The sequence below is a fragment of the Genypterus blacodes genome, unplaced genomic scaffold, assembly GCF_046128005.1.
Source record: "Genypterus blacodes isolate CSIRO-AG114 ecotype Tasmania unplaced genomic scaffold, CSIRO-AGI_Gbla_v1 ptg000154l_1, whole genome shotgun sequence".
Lineage (NCBI taxonomy): Eukaryota > Metazoa > Chordata > Actinopteri > Ophidiiformes > Ophidiidae > Genypterus > Genypterus blacodes.
In genome coordinates this window covers 641,680-662,414 of record NW_027466956.1, presented here as the reverse complement: position 1 = coordinate 662,414, position 20,735 = coordinate 641,680, and the positions used below count along the sequence as shown (strand labels likewise).

Sequence of the window (20,735 nt, the reverse complement as noted above, 5' to 3'; positions counted from 1 at the left end):
TATAACCTGCAAAGTTGATCCAATGAAAGAAAATAAAGAAGGCAGCAAACGGATGAGTCTTTGAGGGAAAAGTCTTCAGACCCCATTCATTTTTGTTTTGGATACATACGTCTCTACGGAATATCTGACACAAGCTTCTTGTTCAAGCGTTGGTAGAACAAGAAACTCCAGGTCCATGAGAAAATAACAAATGTGCGATCAGTTTCTCAATTGCTATGTGTGATGACGAAAAGTGAGCGCACGCTGCACCACATGAAGGGAGTGCTGTGTCTGTGGGCTGGTTCTCACAGGCAGTGCTGGCTGTCTATGGCTGCTGTGTGTCTCTGGGCTGGCTCACTGACGGGCTCGGAGTCTTTAAGAGCTGAAACAGCAGAGCGCAGCGGAGAGTCCAGAGGCTGTGCTTAGGAGGCAGCGGAGAGTCCAGAGGCTGAGCTCGGGAGGCAGCGGAGAGTCCAGAGGCTGAGCTCGGGAGGCAGCGGAGAGTCCAGAGGCTGAGCTCGGGAGGCAGCGGAGAGTCCAGAGGCTGAGCTCGAGAGGCATCGGCTGCTCAGGAACATGCCGTCGCCCCGGCCACGTCTCTGATTCATCAAGCACAAACACGGAGCTCCGAGCTGTGGAGAGAGAATTCACTCAGAACAGATTAGACCGGTAAGTCTTCGCTCTTTCCACAACAGTCTAAAGTCTCTGCAACATCGCCGGAATGAAGGAAACATTTATACTATAAATGCACGGAGAGACAACCCACTTTGTCTCAACGAATATGTTGTATTAATAATGTGTTTGCTCTATAATGGTTTATCGAAACCAAATTCATTAGAAATTCTCAGGTTTCAAACATTTTGTGTAGGTGTGTGGTGTAAGGATTTTTTTCAGAGCGTTAAACTGAAAAAACAACAACATGATATTAAGTGAACTTTGCTGGAATAAATGAAAAGAAAATTTGTTATAATTCAGCTATTCATATGTGGCCTAGCTTGAACCAAAATGTCATATTTAAGTCAAAATTTAGTTTGTTCAATGTAGTCAATGATTTTGGCACTAGATATTCAGGGGATGGGGAGTATTGGTTAGTATTAGAGTTTTTTACTGGTCGACCTTTGTAATTTGGTGTTGAAAGATTCACTTCATTCAACAACAAATAAAATCTCCCAGACAGTATTATTACTTTATCAAAATAAAACACTACATGTGCAACTACTTCACTTTCAGGTCAAAGTTGCTTTCCCAGTAAGACATTTCTCAAGCTCTTCTGCATGTTTCATGAATGATCTGTGGCTGCAGTGTGGGTTCTGCTTATCTTCAGGAAGATACTTGACACTTGACATTATTTAGTCTGGAGATCAACACTGAGGTTGTTTGATTCACACAAAGCTGAGGGGGACTGGATGTAGAGTCAAAGGTTTAAGGACCTTCAAAGTAAACCACCAGCAACCCATTGGATCAGTTTACTGCATTTACTAGAAATGAATCCAATGAGTATACCGTTGCCAAAATTCAAATATTGATCTCCCATTCTATATCATTATAAACAAGAAACGTTCATATTGATTTCATACAAACATCACCTGGCCAATTGATTTAACTTTAATTTAACTAAAACTGGACATATGTGATGAGCTGGAAACGTGCATCCAAAGTGATTTTACAGTTGGTGATGAATGGTATTTTCTTTCATCTCAAATATTACAGTCACTCATTAAACACACCATGGCAGGTTCATGTCCATTTGTGTTTGTTGTTTTCATAGGCTTAAAGACAATATGCCCCTCCTCTTCTGATTTGAGATCATTCTGAATAATGTCCAGTATGAAGAAGGCTCAGTTGGATTAAATTATATCAATTGTTAAAACATTAATTAGTTAATCAAGTTTGGATGAACACAATTCATTTACCGTAAAGTACATTTTATAATTTAATTCATTTTGCATCACTTTCACACTATTTTACTTTGAAACAACTTAAAAATTCTAATTAACTTAGCATCTAACCGAAATATAAATATACAAAAGTCCTATTTTATTTATATTACAAAGTAAATAGTGATAGATAGTGCATTTTTTTCTTCAATACAATGAAATGCTAAGGAAGATATCTTTTCACACGTGTTGGTCTGTCTCTATCAGGAGAATTACTCAAAGTTTTCTGAATTGATTTTCTGCAAATTGGTGTCCAAGTTGAACATCCAGGTTGTCTTTAATTGTATGCGAAAGTTAGATGGCATAGCTCATTCTCCAAAAGTTCTATATCTCATGAATTACTTTGTGTATTGTAACAAACATAGTTAAGCTACTATGCAAAATGTAACATTAATAGAACTGATGGTAGTTTCCCCTTTAATTTCAATAGCTCAGGGATTGAAGTACATTACATTACATTACGATCATTTGGCAGACGCTTTTATCCAAAGCGACTTACATTACATTGCCACCCTTCGCAGAGGGGGGAGCAATTGAGGGTTCAGAGCCTGAACAAGGGGCACCTCGGCAGGGGCTCGAACCGGCAACCCTCCGGTTCCCAAGAGGAAGCTCTACCCACTGAGCCACTGCCTCCCTGGTATCTCGGTATCAATGTGACATGTACATTATCAGGCCTTTTGCCTGCCAACTTCCCCCCGCTTATCATGACACTAAAGTCTGACTTTGTGAGATGGAACAACCTGCCGCTCTCCATAATTGGGAAAACAAATGTCATCAGAATTAATGTTTTGCAGAGACTTCTCTACCTGTATCAATCTCTTCCCGTATTCATACCTGAACATTTCTTTGATTCTTCAGACAAAATGATCAGCACCTTCATTTGGGGTGTGAAACCTCCAAATCACTATTACAAAGATGTAAGTTCAGTGGAGGTTTCGCCTTACCAAACTTCCAAGCCTATTACTGGACCTTTCATACCGATAAATTGCGCTGCTGGATTGACTCCCCTGACCTAACCTGGTGCAGGTTGGAAGCACAATCCTACTGCCGTAGCTGCCTTAATATTCTCCTCTGTCCCAACCAAGATCTCAAAGTTCACTAAAAACCTTGTGGTTCTCAATACCTAGATTAAAATCTAAAGATTTAGTACTAAACATCTGCATTGCATTCGCAATTGTTTTGAAGTCTTGAAATCACCTTGAAAACTCACCATGCAGTGCTCCTAACATGGATGAGTACCTACAGAAGTGATCAGCTGATGGTGTGGGCAAGTGGGTGAGAATGTTGTCCTCCATTTGGCTTGTAAGAAACTGCAACTTTGTCATGAAAGCCTTCACCAAGATGTATGTTCCATATACAAAAATGCCCTTGCATTGCAGTTTGGTATTTAGTTCATTCATGAGTGTTGTCACATCAACACCAATTTCAAAATCTGCTTTCCAGTTTTCATCTGAGAGATCTGGGATGTCATAACCTTTCAGAACTCTTGAATCTCTGCTCTTAGGTCCCATACTTATTAAGCATTTGCCCAGGCTGAGCCATTTGGCAGCTTTGTGGTAGCCTATGTCACCTTGCTCAGTCTCATGCTCCTGCAAAAGTGCACCGTCTGTGATTCAATGCTCTTGCCCTGATGAAGTAAACTGTTTTAGTCACAACATCAATAACATGGTTACATTTTAGCACTGACTTACACAACACCAATGATGTATAATACAATGTAAAAATGACCAATTTCTGTTCAGGGTCAATTTCAGTCACTCTATCCTACATGTTTCAAAAGTCTGACATTTTTCCCCGTCAGATTTCAACAACCATCCGTTGTAACACCTGCCAGTTTGTCCCATTTCAGTCCCAGCTTGTCCAAGCATGCATTTACCTCCATGAACAAATCAACCACCTCTGTCATTCATTGACCGCATTGCTGCCAGCTCCTCCATAACCCTTAAGTCCTTCTTTATCCCACGTACAAAGACGAGTAACTGGGCCGTGTCACAGACATCACATCTCTCCAAAGCTAAGGAGAAAAAGTCAAAATTGTCCGCTTTGTTTTGTAGCTGAAGCTCCATATTTCCTGTGATGTCCTCGATCCTTCTTGTTACAGTTCGCCTGGAGAGGGGCACATTCTCAAATGCCTCTTTTTCCACTGGGCATATTTACACAACAGAGTCCAGAAGATGGCTTACTGTTATTTGCGATTTGAGATATCACATAACTATTCTTGACTACATCCTGGATCTAGGGCAGTGATTCTTAAGGGGAAAAATCAACAAAAAAGAGGTGTGGAGATTCACAGACAAACGAGACGATCAGGGCCGATCAGCTGTTCATTCATTCATTCAACCCTGTGACGTCATACACGCGACGTAGCGGGACCGCGGCGGAGGTGTCATGCGAAATGAACTGGACACGCTTTTAAAAACACCGCGCTGGATGCCGCAAGGAACACTGGGATGTTGGTGCAAAATTGTCACGTCTATGAACACTGGAGAGGCTGCCGGTAAGAAGCCAGACTTTGGATCCGCGTTCTAAAGAAATGTGACACTGCGCCTGGACTGTTGTGCCGTGGTGTTTATAAATTATATTAGGCGGGCCACAACTAAGACCAAAGCCCGAAACAGACTCAGATCAACACTGGAGGCAACTCTGAGAGTTTGCCTTTCCTCCATTCCACCTAGACTAGATCCGATCATGTCTGAGTTGTGTAAGAAGTGAAAAAATGGAGTTGTGACTGTTATTTTTCATTTGTCACTGTTATGAAGAGCAAGTTCTGGCTCTGCCATGCACCTTTTAAATTAATTTGCAGATTGGAAGGCTGTATTTTCATTTGCACTTTACATTTACTTATACAGTTTATTTATTTAAGAAAAAAATATTTTATTTTGAATGTATTTATTTTATCACCCCCATAATTTTATCACATCTCAAGTTTTTTCCTTTTTGTTGTTCGGCATGTTGTTGTATGTGCTGGTTTACGTTTAAAAAATAGATAAATATCTTTGTGATGAGCACATGGTTCATGTCATTTAACAAGGTTTAGGCCTGTTAAACTATAAGTAGATTAGATATAGTTATTGAATACAAATCAAATCAAGAGTAAGATAACCAATTCAGTGTTAATATTTGAATGGGCCCCGGGCCCCTCTGTACTGGAAAGGTTGGGCCCCGAGGTCAAAAAGGTTAAGAACCCCTGATCTAGGGGACCAATCTAACTCTAAAATAAGGCCCACCTGGGAGGGTGAGCTTGGACTCCAACTAGAGATGGACTGGTGGGAGAATGTTGTACGTTGTACACAAACTACATAATGTCTCATCCTCATCTCGCACAGTTTCCCCCGTGTCTCCCCCCATTTCTCTCACCTCCCCAACCCGTGACGCATTTTGCAACTGCATGTGTACGGTGGAATGCTGTCATCCTGTAAGAACTATTCCTACGAGATCATCGAAATAGCAACACTGATGTTATCTGAAACTTTGTGGTTACATAATTATGTCATTTCAACATATCTTTGGCTGGCTGTGGTTAATTGCTAGCACTCTGTTTGCCATCCCTTTGCCTTAATAAGCATGAATATAACACAGCCTGGTTCTCTTAATTGCATTAGTTCTCTTCTTTTTCTTTGTGTCTTTTTGTTGCATGTATAAAAATAATCTCCAGAAGGACAGCAGTTTTACACATGGACCCATGTAACACAACGGTGACAGTTTGGTTACATAATTTTCACTTAAGTATAGAACACAGTATACATCAGCATTAACAATATTATTTCCTTGTTCTCCCCCCCCCCCCCTGTGTATAAAAACTATCTCCAAACTGCACGCTCAATGTCATGGTAAAGGCTTTCTTCAATAAAAAAATATTTTGCAAAAAAAGGATGTAGTGCTATCATAAGAACAGGTACATTTTGGTTCTTACTATGGAACATAGTAGAATGACAAGTTTTTTGTTAGTTGGTTGCATTGAATTTCTGCACTGATTTTCTTAATTAATTCATATGGCAAACCACCACAGGGTGGCTACAGTACCACCAGTGGTACTTGTGCTACATTTGAGAACCACTGTTAACATTAAAATATTGCTTACTTGTGTGCTTCATCTGAAGGGGGCATTTTTACAGTTACTACTTTTATATTTGATAGTTAATTATATTTTTGTAGCGATACTTAGGCTCAGATATCCTGTGGAACTTGGTTCAAAATGTTTTTTGTACCAAAATCTCAAAGTATATCAAAATTCCTGTTGTGCTCAATACTTGGTTTGGTATCAGTTAAGGAAACATTTAAAATTTGTGGCTGCATCTCGTTTTGGTCCATTATGCAACAATCACCTGTTTCCTCCCTCATACTGGATTCCCTCATATTTGGATTCCGCCTTTTCAGTATTTTATAAATGAATACAATCTTCCCTTAAATTGTATCCAGATACTGTATTTAACAGCTTAGCCCAGTGGTTCCCAACTTTTTCTTTCGCGCCCCCTTATATAGATCAGAAGTTTTTCGCTTGTTGTACCTTTGTTTAATCCCACTGGAAGTTCTTATTGCAGTTTGGCACAAACTGTAGTCCACCCCGCGATTTGAGCTGAAGAAGCCTTTCCGATGAGAGGTGAAATGTCTTGAAGCCTTTACTAGCAAGTCCAGTTGCCTAAGATTAACTTTCCTCAGATACCAGGACCAGGATGACTAAGAACCTTCAGAGATTTGTTTCCTTTTTGTTTGTCTCCGTTTTTGAGTATTGCCAATTATTTATTATCATCATCATCATCTTTCATATCTTTTCTTCTATGTTACAAAAACACTGTTGTAAGTGATTCAGTACTTGTTTTAGCATTTGTTATACTGTGAGCTGATAAAAGCTGTTTGAGTGTAACTCTGTATCAAATTGATACAGCATTGTGATGCAGGTAGTAGGTCTTTTAGTTTACACATAGAAGAATACGTTTACCCTTGGAAAAAGTAATAGCACCTCATAGTGCTGCAGAGTAAATTTACTTGTGCTTTATATGTGTTTTGTTACTTATATGTGAGATTAAATGGGGATGATCAGGTGTGGGGCGAGGCTTGATGTTATGGAGCTACTGTCAGTCACAGTCTGCTTAAGACAAAGATACTGTATTGTCTATTGTTATTCCTGCTTATCAAACCTGATTTATCAGCTTGCAGGTATGTTCCTCCTCAATGCTGCCATTCTGCGCAGAACAGCCTCAGGCGTGTTTCATAGAGCAGGAGAGACACACATACAGCATTGTGTGTCTGTGTTTGTTTTAGCAATACCAGTTGTTTTGTGATCTTACATGATGGATGTACGTCCCAATCATTAATGTGTGTCTACCATAACTGTCATTTAGATTTGTATTGGTTTATTAATAGTCAGAACCACCAAAATTCAAGTGTGAAAAAGTACAAGAGTACTCATATCTTGTAAGTGCACTCACTCACTCACTCACTCACTCACTCACTCACTCACTCACTCGCTTGGTCACAATTTGTCTTGTGGTCTTCTCGTAAACCTTGCAAAACTGGCATGCGGAGCAGGCAAAGCACACATCCTATGGTTAGTGAAGGACAATGCGTTTCATATGGATCTTTTCTACATTACTTGTTGAGAAAATGATTCGTTCATCACTAATTTATGAGGTAAATATTAGTATTGGGTAGGTTTTCATGTTATCACACAGAATCAGAATCAGGTTCTAGGTGCGAACGTATGAGATATAGAAAAAGACAACAAGAAAGAACATAAAACAACATATAGGAACAGCAGCACGGCGAATACTTCAATTAAAAACACACTAAATTCAATAAGTCAACTTAATGAATACTGATGAATAAGGTGTTAAAAAACGTGCAGGGGTTTATTGTAATAAATTAACTTAAGAATACTGTTAAATAAAGTGAATGTGCAGGGCTATATTATGAGTCAGTGGAAGACCCGGGCCTTGTTGATAAGGCCCACTGCAGAGGGGAAGAAACTCGATTTGTGGCGTGAGGTTTTGGTCCTGATGGCCTCCTGCCCGAGGGGAGGGTTGAAAACAGTTTGTGTCCAGGATGGGAGGGGTCGGCCAGAATCTTGCCTGCCCGCTTCAGGGTCCGGGAGGCGCACAGGTCCTGGAGGGACGGCACGTTGCAGCCGATCACCTTCTCTGCACAGCGGATGATACAGCGTACCAGACGATGATGGAGGAGGTGAGGATGGACTCAATGATGGCCGAGTAGAAGTGCACCATCAATGTTCTTTGGCAGGCTGAACTTCTTCAGCTGCCGCAGGAAAAACATCCTTTGCTTGGCTTTTTTGGTGAGGGAGCTGATGTTGAGTTCCCACTTGAGGTCCTGGGAGATGATGGCTCCCAGGAAAGAAAGGACTCCACAGTGACAACTGGGGAGTCACACAGAATGATGGGGGCGGGTGGGGCTGCGTTCAGTCGGAAATCCACGACTATCTCCTTTGTTTTCAGAGCATTAAGCGCCAGATTGTTACGCCTGCACCAATTCACCAGACGGTCAGTCTCCTGCCTGTAGGCAGACTTGTCCCGATCAGAGATGAGTCCAATGAGGGTGGTGTCGTCCGCGAACTTCAGGAGCTGGACTGACTGATGGAGGTGCAGTCGTTTGTGTATAAGGAGAAGAGCAGAGGGGAAAGAACGCAGCCTTGAGGGGAACAGGTCCTGATGGAGCGTGAGGCAGAGACGTGTTTCCAGAGCTTCACGTGCTGCTTCCTGTCAGTCAGGAGGTCTGTGATCCACCTGCAGGTGGAGTCGGGCATGTGGAGCTGGGAGAGCTTGTCCTGCAGCAGTAAGGGGATGATGGTGTTAAAGGCAGAGCTGAAGTCAACAAACAGGATCCTGGCGTAGGTTCCTGCGGAGTCCAGGTGCTGGAGGGTGAAGTGAAGGGCCATGTTGACAGCGTCGTCTACAGACCTGTTGACTCTGTAGGCAAACTGCAGGGGGTCCAGGAGGGGGTCGGTTAGGGATTTCAGGTGGGGCAGCACCAGGCGCTCAAAAGACTTCATGACTATAGAGGTCAGAGCGACGGGTCTGTAGTCGCTAAGTCCTGTGGTCCGCCTGAAGTCCACGATGATCTCCTTGGTTTTCTTGGTGTTGAGTGCTAGGTTGTTGTCAGCACACCACGTGGTCAGGTGCCGTTCTTCCTCCCTGCAGGCCGCGTCGCCTCGGATCAGGCCTATTACCGTGGTGTCATCTGCAAACTTAATTGTGGAATTGGAACCATAGATAGGAGCGCAGTCATAGGTGAATAGGGAGTAAAGGAGAGGGCTCAGCACGCAGCCTTGTGGCACGCCGGTGTTCAGGGTGATGGTGGAGGAGGAGAGGTTGTCTATCTTAACAGACTGGGGTCTGTTAGATAGAAAGTCCAGAGTCCAATTGCAGAGGGATGAGTTGATACCAAGCTGGCTTGTGACTTGTGACGCAGTTAGGAAGAGACAAAAACCCAACCCTGGATTTTTTGGTCCAGTGAACACAGAACCTCCAAGGCCTGCACCTCCGTTTGCTTTCATCTTTTGTCTCACCGTGACTCAACGGGAGTGGTTTACTTCCCCCTTTTTCCCCTATATCACAAAGACAATTTTCCAATTTCTTCAAGCCCAGCACAGAAGACTTGGTGCAAAACTCACCACAACGGACAAATCATCGACTCACTGGATCCTCAGCGCAGCAGACCGCGCTGTCCAGTCGATGCTACAGAGAATCACAAAACGGACGTGATTCTCTATGATTAATATTACTGCTATTGTATTCCTTAAGTTTTCTGACCGTGCTTTCCCTGCACAGATTCTCAGGTTCACTTTCTTCTGTCTGTCTGTCTCTGTCCCTCCCCCACAAAGCGACAGTAAAACTCATTCAACCTGTTGGCGAGGCACAGATCATTTAAGGACTGAGCAGGTTTAGGCTTATAGTTTTTTATAGATTTTACGGAGACCCTTCCACACAGATGCAGCTTCATTAGCTGCAAACTGCTGCTTCAGTTTCTCCGAGTACAGTTTCTTGCCTGCAGAGAAGTCTCTGTTTCTCCCCACCAGTGAATGGAGTTCATCAAGTTTGTTGCACAGTGAGCGCACATTAGAGAGAAAAGTCCCCGTAAGCGGAGTACGTAAGAGGAGACGCACAAGCGCTGGCTCGCTTTCCTCTCCTGCGGCGTCTCACTGCGTTAACAAGGGCTAGCGAGCCCTTGACTATAATGTCCAGTATTTCTACAGATGAAATTAGAAAAGTGGGAAACAGATCCACTGGAGTAGATCCCCTGATGTTTTGGAGCTCCTCTCTGCTGAGAGAGGCCCCAAGAGCGGAGTTTGACTAACAAGCAAACAAATAACAAAAAACAAGTCGCACCGAAATACCGAAACAACAATAATGTCACTGTGAAAATATGACATTGTCACTGTATATTGTCATTGTAAACTGTTAAGCAAACCATTATAAATAAACACAATTAATTGTTTAACTTGACAACTGTTCACATAAGCATAAACACCAAATGTACTAAAACAGTTTGTTGTTTATGTACTCAGAACATTTTTGGTATGTTATCTCGATCAACACCATGTAAACAATTAAGTTTACATACTGCACATCCACACCAAAATGTGATGTTGTCTATGACAGATAGAATAAATAATAAAATTAAAATGTTTAAAACAAATGTGGATTTCCAAATCTGTGCTGTGGTTATGATATGGAATTAATAACGGGGGAATCTATGCATAGCACAATGACGTGCCGGAAAATGTGCAAAATTACTTACTAATACTTACAGAATTGAAATAAACAATTGCTGAAAAACAACTTATTAAGTAATAGATCTTATGAGAATTGTAAAAAGAAAATGAAGATAACTTCAAGCAAAGTCAAAGTTGATCAATCACTGAGGTTAGTTTTCATTGTACTGACACAAAGGCTCCAGTGACGCCAACCCAAAAGGACCACCCTCAATAGCCAAGAATCTAGTAGTGAAAAAGTTGAAGAAATGATGGCGGGTTTCTGTGCTTATTAATGAATACAGTTCTGCTATTGCCTGATTGGTTGAGGGTGGACATTGATCTGCAATGAAGAGTGCTGATGTCTCCCCACACATAGTGACTTAACTTATGAAGTCATACAGTTATAAATAAAGTAGAATGAATCTTCTTATCTGTTTATGTTTTTGTGTGTTCCAGAGGATTGTTGCATTTAGCAGTCATGGGCAGTAAGACTCTTCCAGCTCCAGTCCCTCTGCATCCCTCCCTCCAGCTGGCAAACTACTCCCTCCTGCAGAGCTCCACAGGCCTTCAGCTGCCAGCAGATCATTTGCATGGCATCTACAGCTTTAGTGCCTTACACGCCGTCCACCTTCATCAGTGGACCCTGGGCTACCCACCGCTGACCCTTCCCCGATGCACGATTTCCAAGCTGCCTGCCCAGTTCTCCTCCATAACATCCATCCCTATCTTCCCTCAACTGAAGAAGGACTCTGCAGGGCTCCTGCAGGGTTCAAAGAGCAAGCCCCGTTTTGATTTTGCCAACCTGGCAACAGCAGCCACACAGGATGATCCTATGAAGGCGGAGGATCTAAGCATGACAGGCACTGCCACTGCCACTGCACATGCTTTATCTCGCTGCATGACCTCGACCAGTATGGGATGCCTGCTGGATGTGACAAAACTTTCCTCACCGGAGCGCAAGCCCAGCCGAGGCCGACTGCCCTCCAAGACCAAGAAAGAGTTTGTCTGCAAGTTTTGTGGCCGGCATTTTACCAAGTCATACAACCTTTTGATCCATGAGCGGACGCACACAGATGAGAGGCCCTATACCTGTGATATCTGCCACAAGGCCTTCAGGAGACAAGACCACTTGCGGGACCACAGGTCAGAACCAGATCACCTGAATAACAAGTCATGCTTTTTTTACAGAGCGTAGTTGTGTCTGATACTGTACAAAAGCAAATGTTCCTTTCTGATTGACACATATCTTGTTCCACAATTTAAACACTGTTCTAAAATGTGCAGGTGTAGTGCAGTGCATCACCAGTCCCAATCCAACTATGACTTAAAATGACAAAGTGAAATAATGCATTTCAAGTTGCCATCATTCTGATATAGAAATGTACTCTTTGAATCAATAGCACTCCTTATGTTTGCCTCCATCTGCAGTTGTCCGTCTTTTGCAAGGAGTTAATAGGATGTTGAGGCATATCCAAATAAAGATCCAGTCATGGATTGTCTTTTTTATGATAGAATTCAATTAAAAAATATATATAAAAAAATATAAATCGAGAAAAACACTAACAGAATTTAGCTGATATGACGCTGATTCAACAGAATGAAACACATAATTTCATTAGAATATGGATATGGAATATGTGGTCATGGTGTTGCAAAACCCGGCGGTCGCACCCTTAGTCCAATGATGGTAACTAAATGCTGCGGGGAAGGCTTGGTTAAATATCCAATCAGCACTGTAAAATTATTCTTATTGTATTTTAATGTTCTCGTTTATCTGACTCCATTAGACAAAAGTATGTATTGCTAGTGATAATTTGAACACACGAATATTCTATTCATTCTAATTCATTCCCCCATGTTAGTCCCTCATTCCCCCTCAGTTATGATTATCTAGATGATCAGGTACGTATTAATTCAGAGATTGCCGTGCATCACGCTAACTGTAATTCTAATTAACCAAAGGACTAATCCCTTCACAGTGTACACGTGGAAATATACTAAAATAATCGCACAAAGGATAATGAGAAGTAAATCAACATTTTAACAATTAAGATAAGATAAGATAATCCTTTCTTCGTCCCACAACGGGGAAATTCACATTTTACAGCAGCCCAGTGGACAATGCAAAGCAATTAAGGGCATTAGAATAAAATAAGAGCCTAACAAAAGTAAAGGGCCTAACAAAAGCACAACAACACAACTAAGTACAAAAATTGAAAATCGATTAATGAATATGTTACATATTGCACATCTGGGATATTGCACAGTGTGCAGACTGCTGCGGGAAGGAAAGACCTGCGGGATCTCTCCATGAGGCACTGCGGGTGAAGCAGCCTGTAACTGAACAAGCTACACAGGGGTGTTACAAACTCCTGCAAAAGTTGGGACAGGCTATCCAACAAAGATGACAGCTTGGCCATCATCCTCCTGTCCCCCACCACCTCCATAGGGTCCAGAGGGCAGCCCAGGACAGTGCTGGCCTTCTTGTTTGTTGTTTGTTCAGTCTCTTCCTGTCAGCGGCTGAGATGCCACTGCTCCATCAGACTGTTACATAAAAGATGGCTGATGCCACCACAGAGTCAAAGAAGGTTCAGTAGAGCTCCCTCCACTCCAAAAGGCCGGAGTCTCTATGTAGAAAGAGAGTCTTTCTGGCCTTTCTTGTAGAGAGCAGTGCAATTGTCCGACCAATTATCAATTCATTTAACATTTGAAAGTTTGAAAGTCCAATAGTTAAACAAATAATAGTAGTCACTAGTCACAAAACGTAAAATGACTTATGAATCCCCAACACCAAGGTACACCAGAATCATAACATACCGTTTGTCTATGTCACGAAGCATTGAGCAGGTTAACATAGCATTACGACGTGGGATCTCCTTTAACAGAGAACATCTTGAATTAAAATATACCTCAGTCTGTAACACGTAGCTGCATGCAAAGCACACAATGAACGTGGGAGCCCCTTCCTACTGGGAAAATCTCCTGGAATTGTTTGATGGATTGACTTAAGTACAATGCGGGTATGATGTCACCAAATTACTATGCACCTTGTGAAATTATTTTCCATCTTGCCCTGGCCCTGGTCTCCTGCTGTGTGTGACCAGACTCTGTTCTCTCCTGAGTGTTTTTGAGATGTTTTACCTGGTTTTCTGATAGTGTTACACAACAACAATAGCATACAATTAAAACCTATGTGGTAAGCAGTGATCTAAGAAAGAAGCCACTGACAGCCCGGCACCAAGTGGTGTTCCCCCATATCTGATCATGCTTCCAAATGGTGGAGTGTTGACAGTCTTTTGTATTGAAAATCAGGTAGCTCTGCTCCACTTCTTGTCACATACATGTTTTGTCAGACCCCCAATGGTGAAGAGCTATCAGTTGTCTCAATCCTTTGTAGTACACACAGACTGTTGGAGCCAGTATCCTGATTGTAACCTTTGTTAACCCCAACTTCTTTGTTACATTTTTCTATATTTTTACGGTGTCCAAAAAACCCCATAAATGCATAAATATTACATCACATGATAAATGTGACACATTTCATTTCAAGATAATGGTGGTTTAAGTCTTGAGTTATATTTGAAAATAGTGAACCAAATTACCACCCTTTTTTAGGAGATGTAAGATCTTTTAATATCCAGTCCCTCCCTTTAAAACAGGGGTCTCAAACTCAACTAACCCGGGGGCCGCTGGAGGTAGAGTCTGGGTGAGGCTGGGCCGCACCAAGTATTCCACAAAAAAAAGGGTTTCAAGTATCCCAAAAAAAGCACAACTGATCCAATCTTCTCAATCTTTATTAATAACAGTTCAGAACATGAACGGTTCTTCAGAACATGAACGGTTCTTCAGAACATAGGCTTCTCCTACCTACTCCTTGCTGCCATAAACCTCTTAAAAAGCTGAGCCATATTTGGCTTGAGGGAGGAAGCAATTGAGACCCTCAGTATGGCTTGAAGATGCTCATCAGTAAGTTTGGACATGTACTTTGACTTATTAAAGTTCATGGTGGAGAAGAGCTTTTCACACAGATATGTGCTCCCAAAAAGGCACATGGTCCGCTTGAACATCCTGGAAAGCTCAGGGAAGGTGGGGGGCAATTCTCTCAAAAATTGTCCAAGCTTTGCTTTTCCACTCACGTCCCTGAACTTGGCTTTGAGTTCAGAATTGCACTGCAGGTCAATTAGCTCCATTTGAAGCACAGGAGAGGAATCTTGCACATCGAAGGAGATGGGGTCAGCAACATTTTTAAATGTGGCTCTGTGTGGCTTGAAGTCTGCAAACCTGTGATCAAATTCCTCCTGCAGCTTTACAGTGGCATCAGCATACTTCTCACCACTGAATGGTGTGCCCGCATCCATGAGTGCCTTGCATGCTTGGAAATGGCAGAGGTTTGTCTGAGAGAGCTGGGCTTTCCATAAAACAAGTTTTGCGGAGAATGCTCTGACTTTGTCATAGGCAGCACTGACAAGCTGCTTCTGGCCTTGTAAATTCTTGTTCAGTACATTCAGCTCCTGTGTGATGTCAACAAGAAAAGCTAAGTCCATGAGCCATTTGGGATCACTTAGCATAGGAACAGCCACCCCATCCTTCTCCATGAAGGCTTTCACTTCTGCTCTCAACTCAAAAAACCTCTTCAAGATGTTTCCCCTGCTGAGCCGATGTACCTCGGTGAAGTAGAGCACATCCTCATATGCTGACTCTATTTCCTGCAAAAAGCAGGGAACAGCCGGTGTTTTAAGCCCCTGGATCTGATATGGTTGCTGCATTTCACAACGACAGACATCACATTGTCAACCTTCAGGCATTTGCTGCAAAGGGCCTGCTGATGGATAATGCAGTGCAGAGCAATGGCCTCCTCCACACCCTCCTCTTCCAGTTTTCTTTGTACAAGTGCCACCAGTCGATTTCTCCTCCCTGTCATTGATGGCGCTCTGTCGGTTGTTATTCCAGCACACCTCTTCCATGGTAACCCGGCATCCACAATGGCATCACACAGCTGGCAGAATATCTCCTGAGCGGTGGTCTGGCCATGCATTGGTATCACTGTGAGCAACTCCTCCGTCACCTCAAAATTGTCATCAACACCATGGACATAAATGGCAAGCTGTGCAGTGTCAGTGATGTCTGTGCTCTCATCAAGAGCGACTGAGTATGCACAGAAATGTTTGGCTTTCTCATGCAGTTGATCATATATATTACCTGTCAGAAATGCGCTCTGCCACTGTGTTGGCTGAAATGCTGATGATGCTTAACTGACCCTTCTTTTCCGGACAGACTTTACTTGCAGCTTGTAACATGCACTTTTTGATGAATTCGCCGTCTTTGAATGGCTTTCCCGCCTTGGCAATCATCTCACTCACCACGTAGCTAGCTTCGACTGCCACATCACTCTCTTTGCTTGCTTTCGTGAAAAATCCTTGTTGCCTCAGCAGACATGATTTAAGAGTGGCGACCAGGTCCTTTCGCTCATCCCCCTGGTATTTTGCATACTGCTCAGCATGTCTTATTGATTAATAACGATGGATGTTGTAATCCTTGAGCACCCAAACTTTCTCTGCGCATAAAAGACATGTCGGGGAGCTCCTGTGCTCAACCAAAAAATATTTTGTCTCCCACTTTTCCTGTGCTCGTCGCCAACCTTTCTCTTCACGGCAGGTTTTTAGAAAGATATGACTGGGGCTGGGTGACAAGAGCCCGAGCTATGGTAGCCCGTAAGTGATAAAATTACTATACAACGCCCAGGGCATCGTCTCGCGCAACGACTCGGCAAAAAGGGGCGTGTGAGAAAAACGCGCGGGTCCCACCAACACTAAACTTCTATGTCAAGTCGGGGTAAGCCACAAAATATTGGGGGGTAATAAAAAGCATGCCTAATTACCTAATTGCCAATGAGTGGTATGAGATTTTCAAATTTTAATCAGTTATGACTTTATTGTGTTCAGCGAGGCAGAGATCGACATACTTTAAAACAAATAAAGGGTGTTTTGAGATTGTATGATGACGGAATAGATTATGAGATGAAAACACAACCATGAAGGTATTCATTGAACTACAAAGGTCTAAGTGTAATAATTAGAAGAACTCTAAACTAAGTATTATGTTCTCCCTTACAGTTGCAGCATGGTGGTGGGCATGAGCGTGTGATCCGTTTAAATGTAGCTTGTGTGAGCATTTGATTTGCGGGGCAAGGGAAGAGTCATTTGATTATGTAAGAGCAATCAGAGTGGGATCTATAGCCTACTTGGTGTGGACTGGTGTAGTCCTCCGGAAAACAGGAAGATCCGCCCTCTGGACCAATGACGGCAGCCAGGATCAGCAGGAGAAGGTTAGCCCAATCTCCCGGCTCGGCAACATGAGGTTATTCAGGCAAAATAAAAGTTTATCGTTTATCTGACTCCATAAGATAAATGTTAGTTATTGCTAGTGATAATTTTGATCTCTAATTATTTAATTCTGGGAAAGGATGCGCCAATTTGATTGTTTCAGGATGAGTAGTTCAGTTTCTGATCCCGGTCTTTGCTCGGGGATCTAGTATTGTTTTGCCGTTACTTATTCGTTCATTATCGCGTCAAAGTTGGATTGTTCGTTCGAAGCAGGGTGTCTTACATCGCTTAAAGAGAAACCACCGGCCGGATTTGAAGGCTGCTTACGGCACGCCCAAGATATTATATAGGAAGTTGTTTGTTGATGTATACTAGGAAGCTTACACATCTGTCAGCTCAGAGGCTTGAAGTGTTCTCGTACATCGTGCGTGTCTGACAAATCATATCTTAACCAACGAAATATCATTCATGGCAATTCCTTCCCCTATGTTCGCCCCGCCTAGTTAGTGATCAACCTCTAATCAGGTTCGTGCTTATTCAGATGTCCGCACTGTGCATCCAATAAGCCAAAACAGCTGATCCCGTCTCAGCACGCGGAAATGCAAGCCCTCGGGTCAATTTAAATCAATCACATTAGAACCACGAGTATTCTTGAATTTCAACAATCATCAGTTTATTTAACATTTAGCATTTGAGAATCTAATTAATCTAGCAACATTTCTACTTCTAACAGCATAAACAATACATGAACTTCTCAATACGAGTACCCCAGGATCAACATACTTTGAGCTATGTCATGAAGCAATGAGCAGCTAAGCAGCATTCCTACACGGGAGCATTCCTCTAACGGAAAGACACCCGGAGCTGTGCCATGGTTTGGCTTAAATAGTCATCTCAAGCAGGATGACAGAGGTGTTTGTGCCTCTTTGAAATTCATGTGACTTTTGCCCTAATTCTCGGTCAGCCAGATGTGCTTATTTTTATTATCTTACTATATTTCCTTCAGTGTGTTATCTCTGGGGTTCCCACAAGATGCAAATTAACATCAACAGTACAATACACTCAGCCCGTCTGTGAACTCCAATGATCTTAAGAAGCTCCCCCAGTCTGGCTGGCAACAAGAAGCTCCTTCCTCTCTTTTGCTGTCCCCCAAATGCTGAGACTTTGATAATGTCCTGCGGAGACCCGCAGTTGCACTTTTCCACCTGTTGGCAGTTACCTGTTATCTAAGCCCCCCTTGGTGCAAAGTTTTGACAGACCCTGTTATATTGTCTTTTCCCAGACTGGTTAGAGCCAGTGCCTTGAATTAAACTATGACCCATGTTGATCTCTGGCGGCTCTGTTTCATTCCTATATATTTTTGCCTTACACTGGTGACCTGTTGGAGTTTAACGGTTGAATGTATTATTGAATTTCCAAAATGCAAAAAAAAAACATTGTTGGGCAAGCCTGTACTTCCTCAGCTGTCTTAAATAATTGATCTGAGACCAACTCTGTACACAGAAATATTCATGCATGACAGTAATTCTTAATTCTTGGAATAGAAGAAAATAATTTTATGGTTAAAATTATGATGCATTGAATACTAAAATCTCCATGGATTTATGTATATATACACATCCTGATCATTGTGCACAGGTGTAGCCGTGCAGCATAGAAGTTTTAAGTATTAAGTATTTTAGTATATTTAGCAGTTTGAAATATTGCACTTGAGTCTTCAGTATGTTCAAGTTCTTTGATCGATTTAATTTTGATGTCATCAATAGTTTCTTTGCTTTGGGTAATGTTGCTTTGTTACATTGTTCTTGAAGTTGCACCTTGTGGAGGTGCAGTATGTGAACACATACAGATGTGTTCAAGAATCAATCGGTACTAGCCGTAGCATGGAGATTTGAAAGCAGATTCAAAACCAGGTTCTGTTATTCTGAAATGGAACTTAAACATGCTGATTGTCTGTTGTTCTGCGTTTCCTGCAGGTACATTCACTCCAAAGAAAAGCCCTTCAAGTGTCAGGAATGTGGGAAGGGATTCTGTCAGTCGAGGACTCTGGCCGTCCACAAAACGTTACACATGCAGGTAAAGGAGCTGAAGATCAAGATCAAGTGATGATGAGTGGGCTATGAGTGAGATATTATACTTCTCACTCCGCTGTACCAAAGGTTTTTGGTATGAATTCATTTTTATACAGACGGTCCTTATGGATTAGCAGCCAAAAATACAAATAATAAAACAAAAAGCCTGAATGTACGAATCCCAATTCCAAAAAGTTGAGACATTGTGTAAAATGCTAATTAAAGCAGAAAGCAGTGAATTGAGAATTATGTGTTACCTATTCTTTATTGAAAACTGTATAAATTGAAGATAGTGATAATGTTTTAGCTGATCAATTTCATTGTTTTTTGTAAATATTCTAAATTAAATGAAAGGGGCATGTTTACCACTGTGTTACATCGCCATTACTTTTAACTAAACGCTGCAAACGTCTTGTATTAATTATCAAATCATGCTTTCTGTTTTGTATTGGTATTTTACGGAATGCTTCAATTTGTGTGTATGAAGTGTATGCTTACTTATGAAAGTGTCAAAGAGCCAAGAACCAAAAATTTCTGGGGAATGTGAAATGGACCAATGAAAGAAAATCTTGGGTTGCTCATTTCAGATACTTTTCCGCTTGTAAAAGGCACACCATGTTTATGCATACAGTTTTTTATAAAATACATATATTGAAAATATTCATTGCCTTGTTAGCCACATTTTCCTCACTCTTTTCAATATCACATTCTAATGCTATGTTTGTACAGAAAAGTATATCTAAATGTATTTTTGCACTTTAACCTGATTATTTACATTCTGTATGTCACTGGATTTCTGAAAACCTTTTTTTAAATGAATAATCATTATTGAATAAAATATTTTACTGTACATGGTTGGCTTATTAACTTTATAATATCATAATGAAATCAACAGGTACAGTGGAAGTGAGTAATTTTGTGATCAGTTGAACATGATGGAGCACTAATTAGTATTGTGGCATCACAATATCCCTATGTGCCTCGACATAACATCGAAATACTGTAGTTTCCCCCACCATCAAAACATGCCATAGCCCTTGACAGAGGCACAAGGCTGTAGTCTTGGAAATGGTCCCTTGATGGCAGCACACAGCTCCTTAATACACTGATGGATGAATTGCACAGGACAGATTTACTTGCAGCAAAGTGTGAAATTAACATAATCTCTTATAAAATAATAGAAGCTGGAAGCCTTCAGTACTAGATGTTTTTTTTAGATTTCAGCATATCACATCAAAGGTATAAGTTGTTGCTCAGATGCACACTTTGCAACAACAGTAATTATGTGGTAATGTATGTGTTAATACACTGCATTTTTGAATTGTCCATTCTGAACAGTCAATGATTGCAATGTCTACACCATGGGTCTCCAACCTTCCTCTGAGAGCTAATTTGACAAAACAAAAGTGTCCGAGAGCTACTCGTGTTTTTTTGATTATTAACGTTAATTCACATGGGTGATTCTCCACCCAAACCGGATAAATAAGTGTGTGAACATTTACAAAATGTCGATATCCAACACAAAAACATCTCAATTCAGCAACATGAGCACATTTTTTTCCATATACATTTTCAGTGTGACAAGCTCACAGTAACACATTTACTTCATATAAATCTCATAGAAAACAAAAACCTTTCATATTTCACATTTTGTGTCTGTCCACATATCACTGTCACAATTTCCCTTTACATTCCCTGTAATTCTGGGAATTCCCTG

At 41.6% G+C, this 20,735-nt stretch overlaps 1 protein-coding gene across 1 annotated transcript; it reads left to right on the top strand.

Annotated features, from left to right (window-relative positions):
• Positions 1–220: 220 nt before the first annotated feature.
• On the top strand, positions 221–19,778 carry osr1 (odd-skipped related transcription factor 1). Its single transcript, XM_076166052.1, has 3 exons — positions 221–648; positions 11,080–11,766; positions 18,923–19,778. Exons 2-3 carry the CDS (start codon positions 11,102–11,104, stop codon positions 19,050–19,052), a joined length of 795 nt encoding a protein of 264 aa, XP_076022167.1. The 5' UTR covers positions 221–648; positions 11,080–11,101; the 3' UTR covers positions 19,053–19,778.
• The last annotated feature ends 957 nt before the right edge of the window (positions 19,779–20,735 follow it).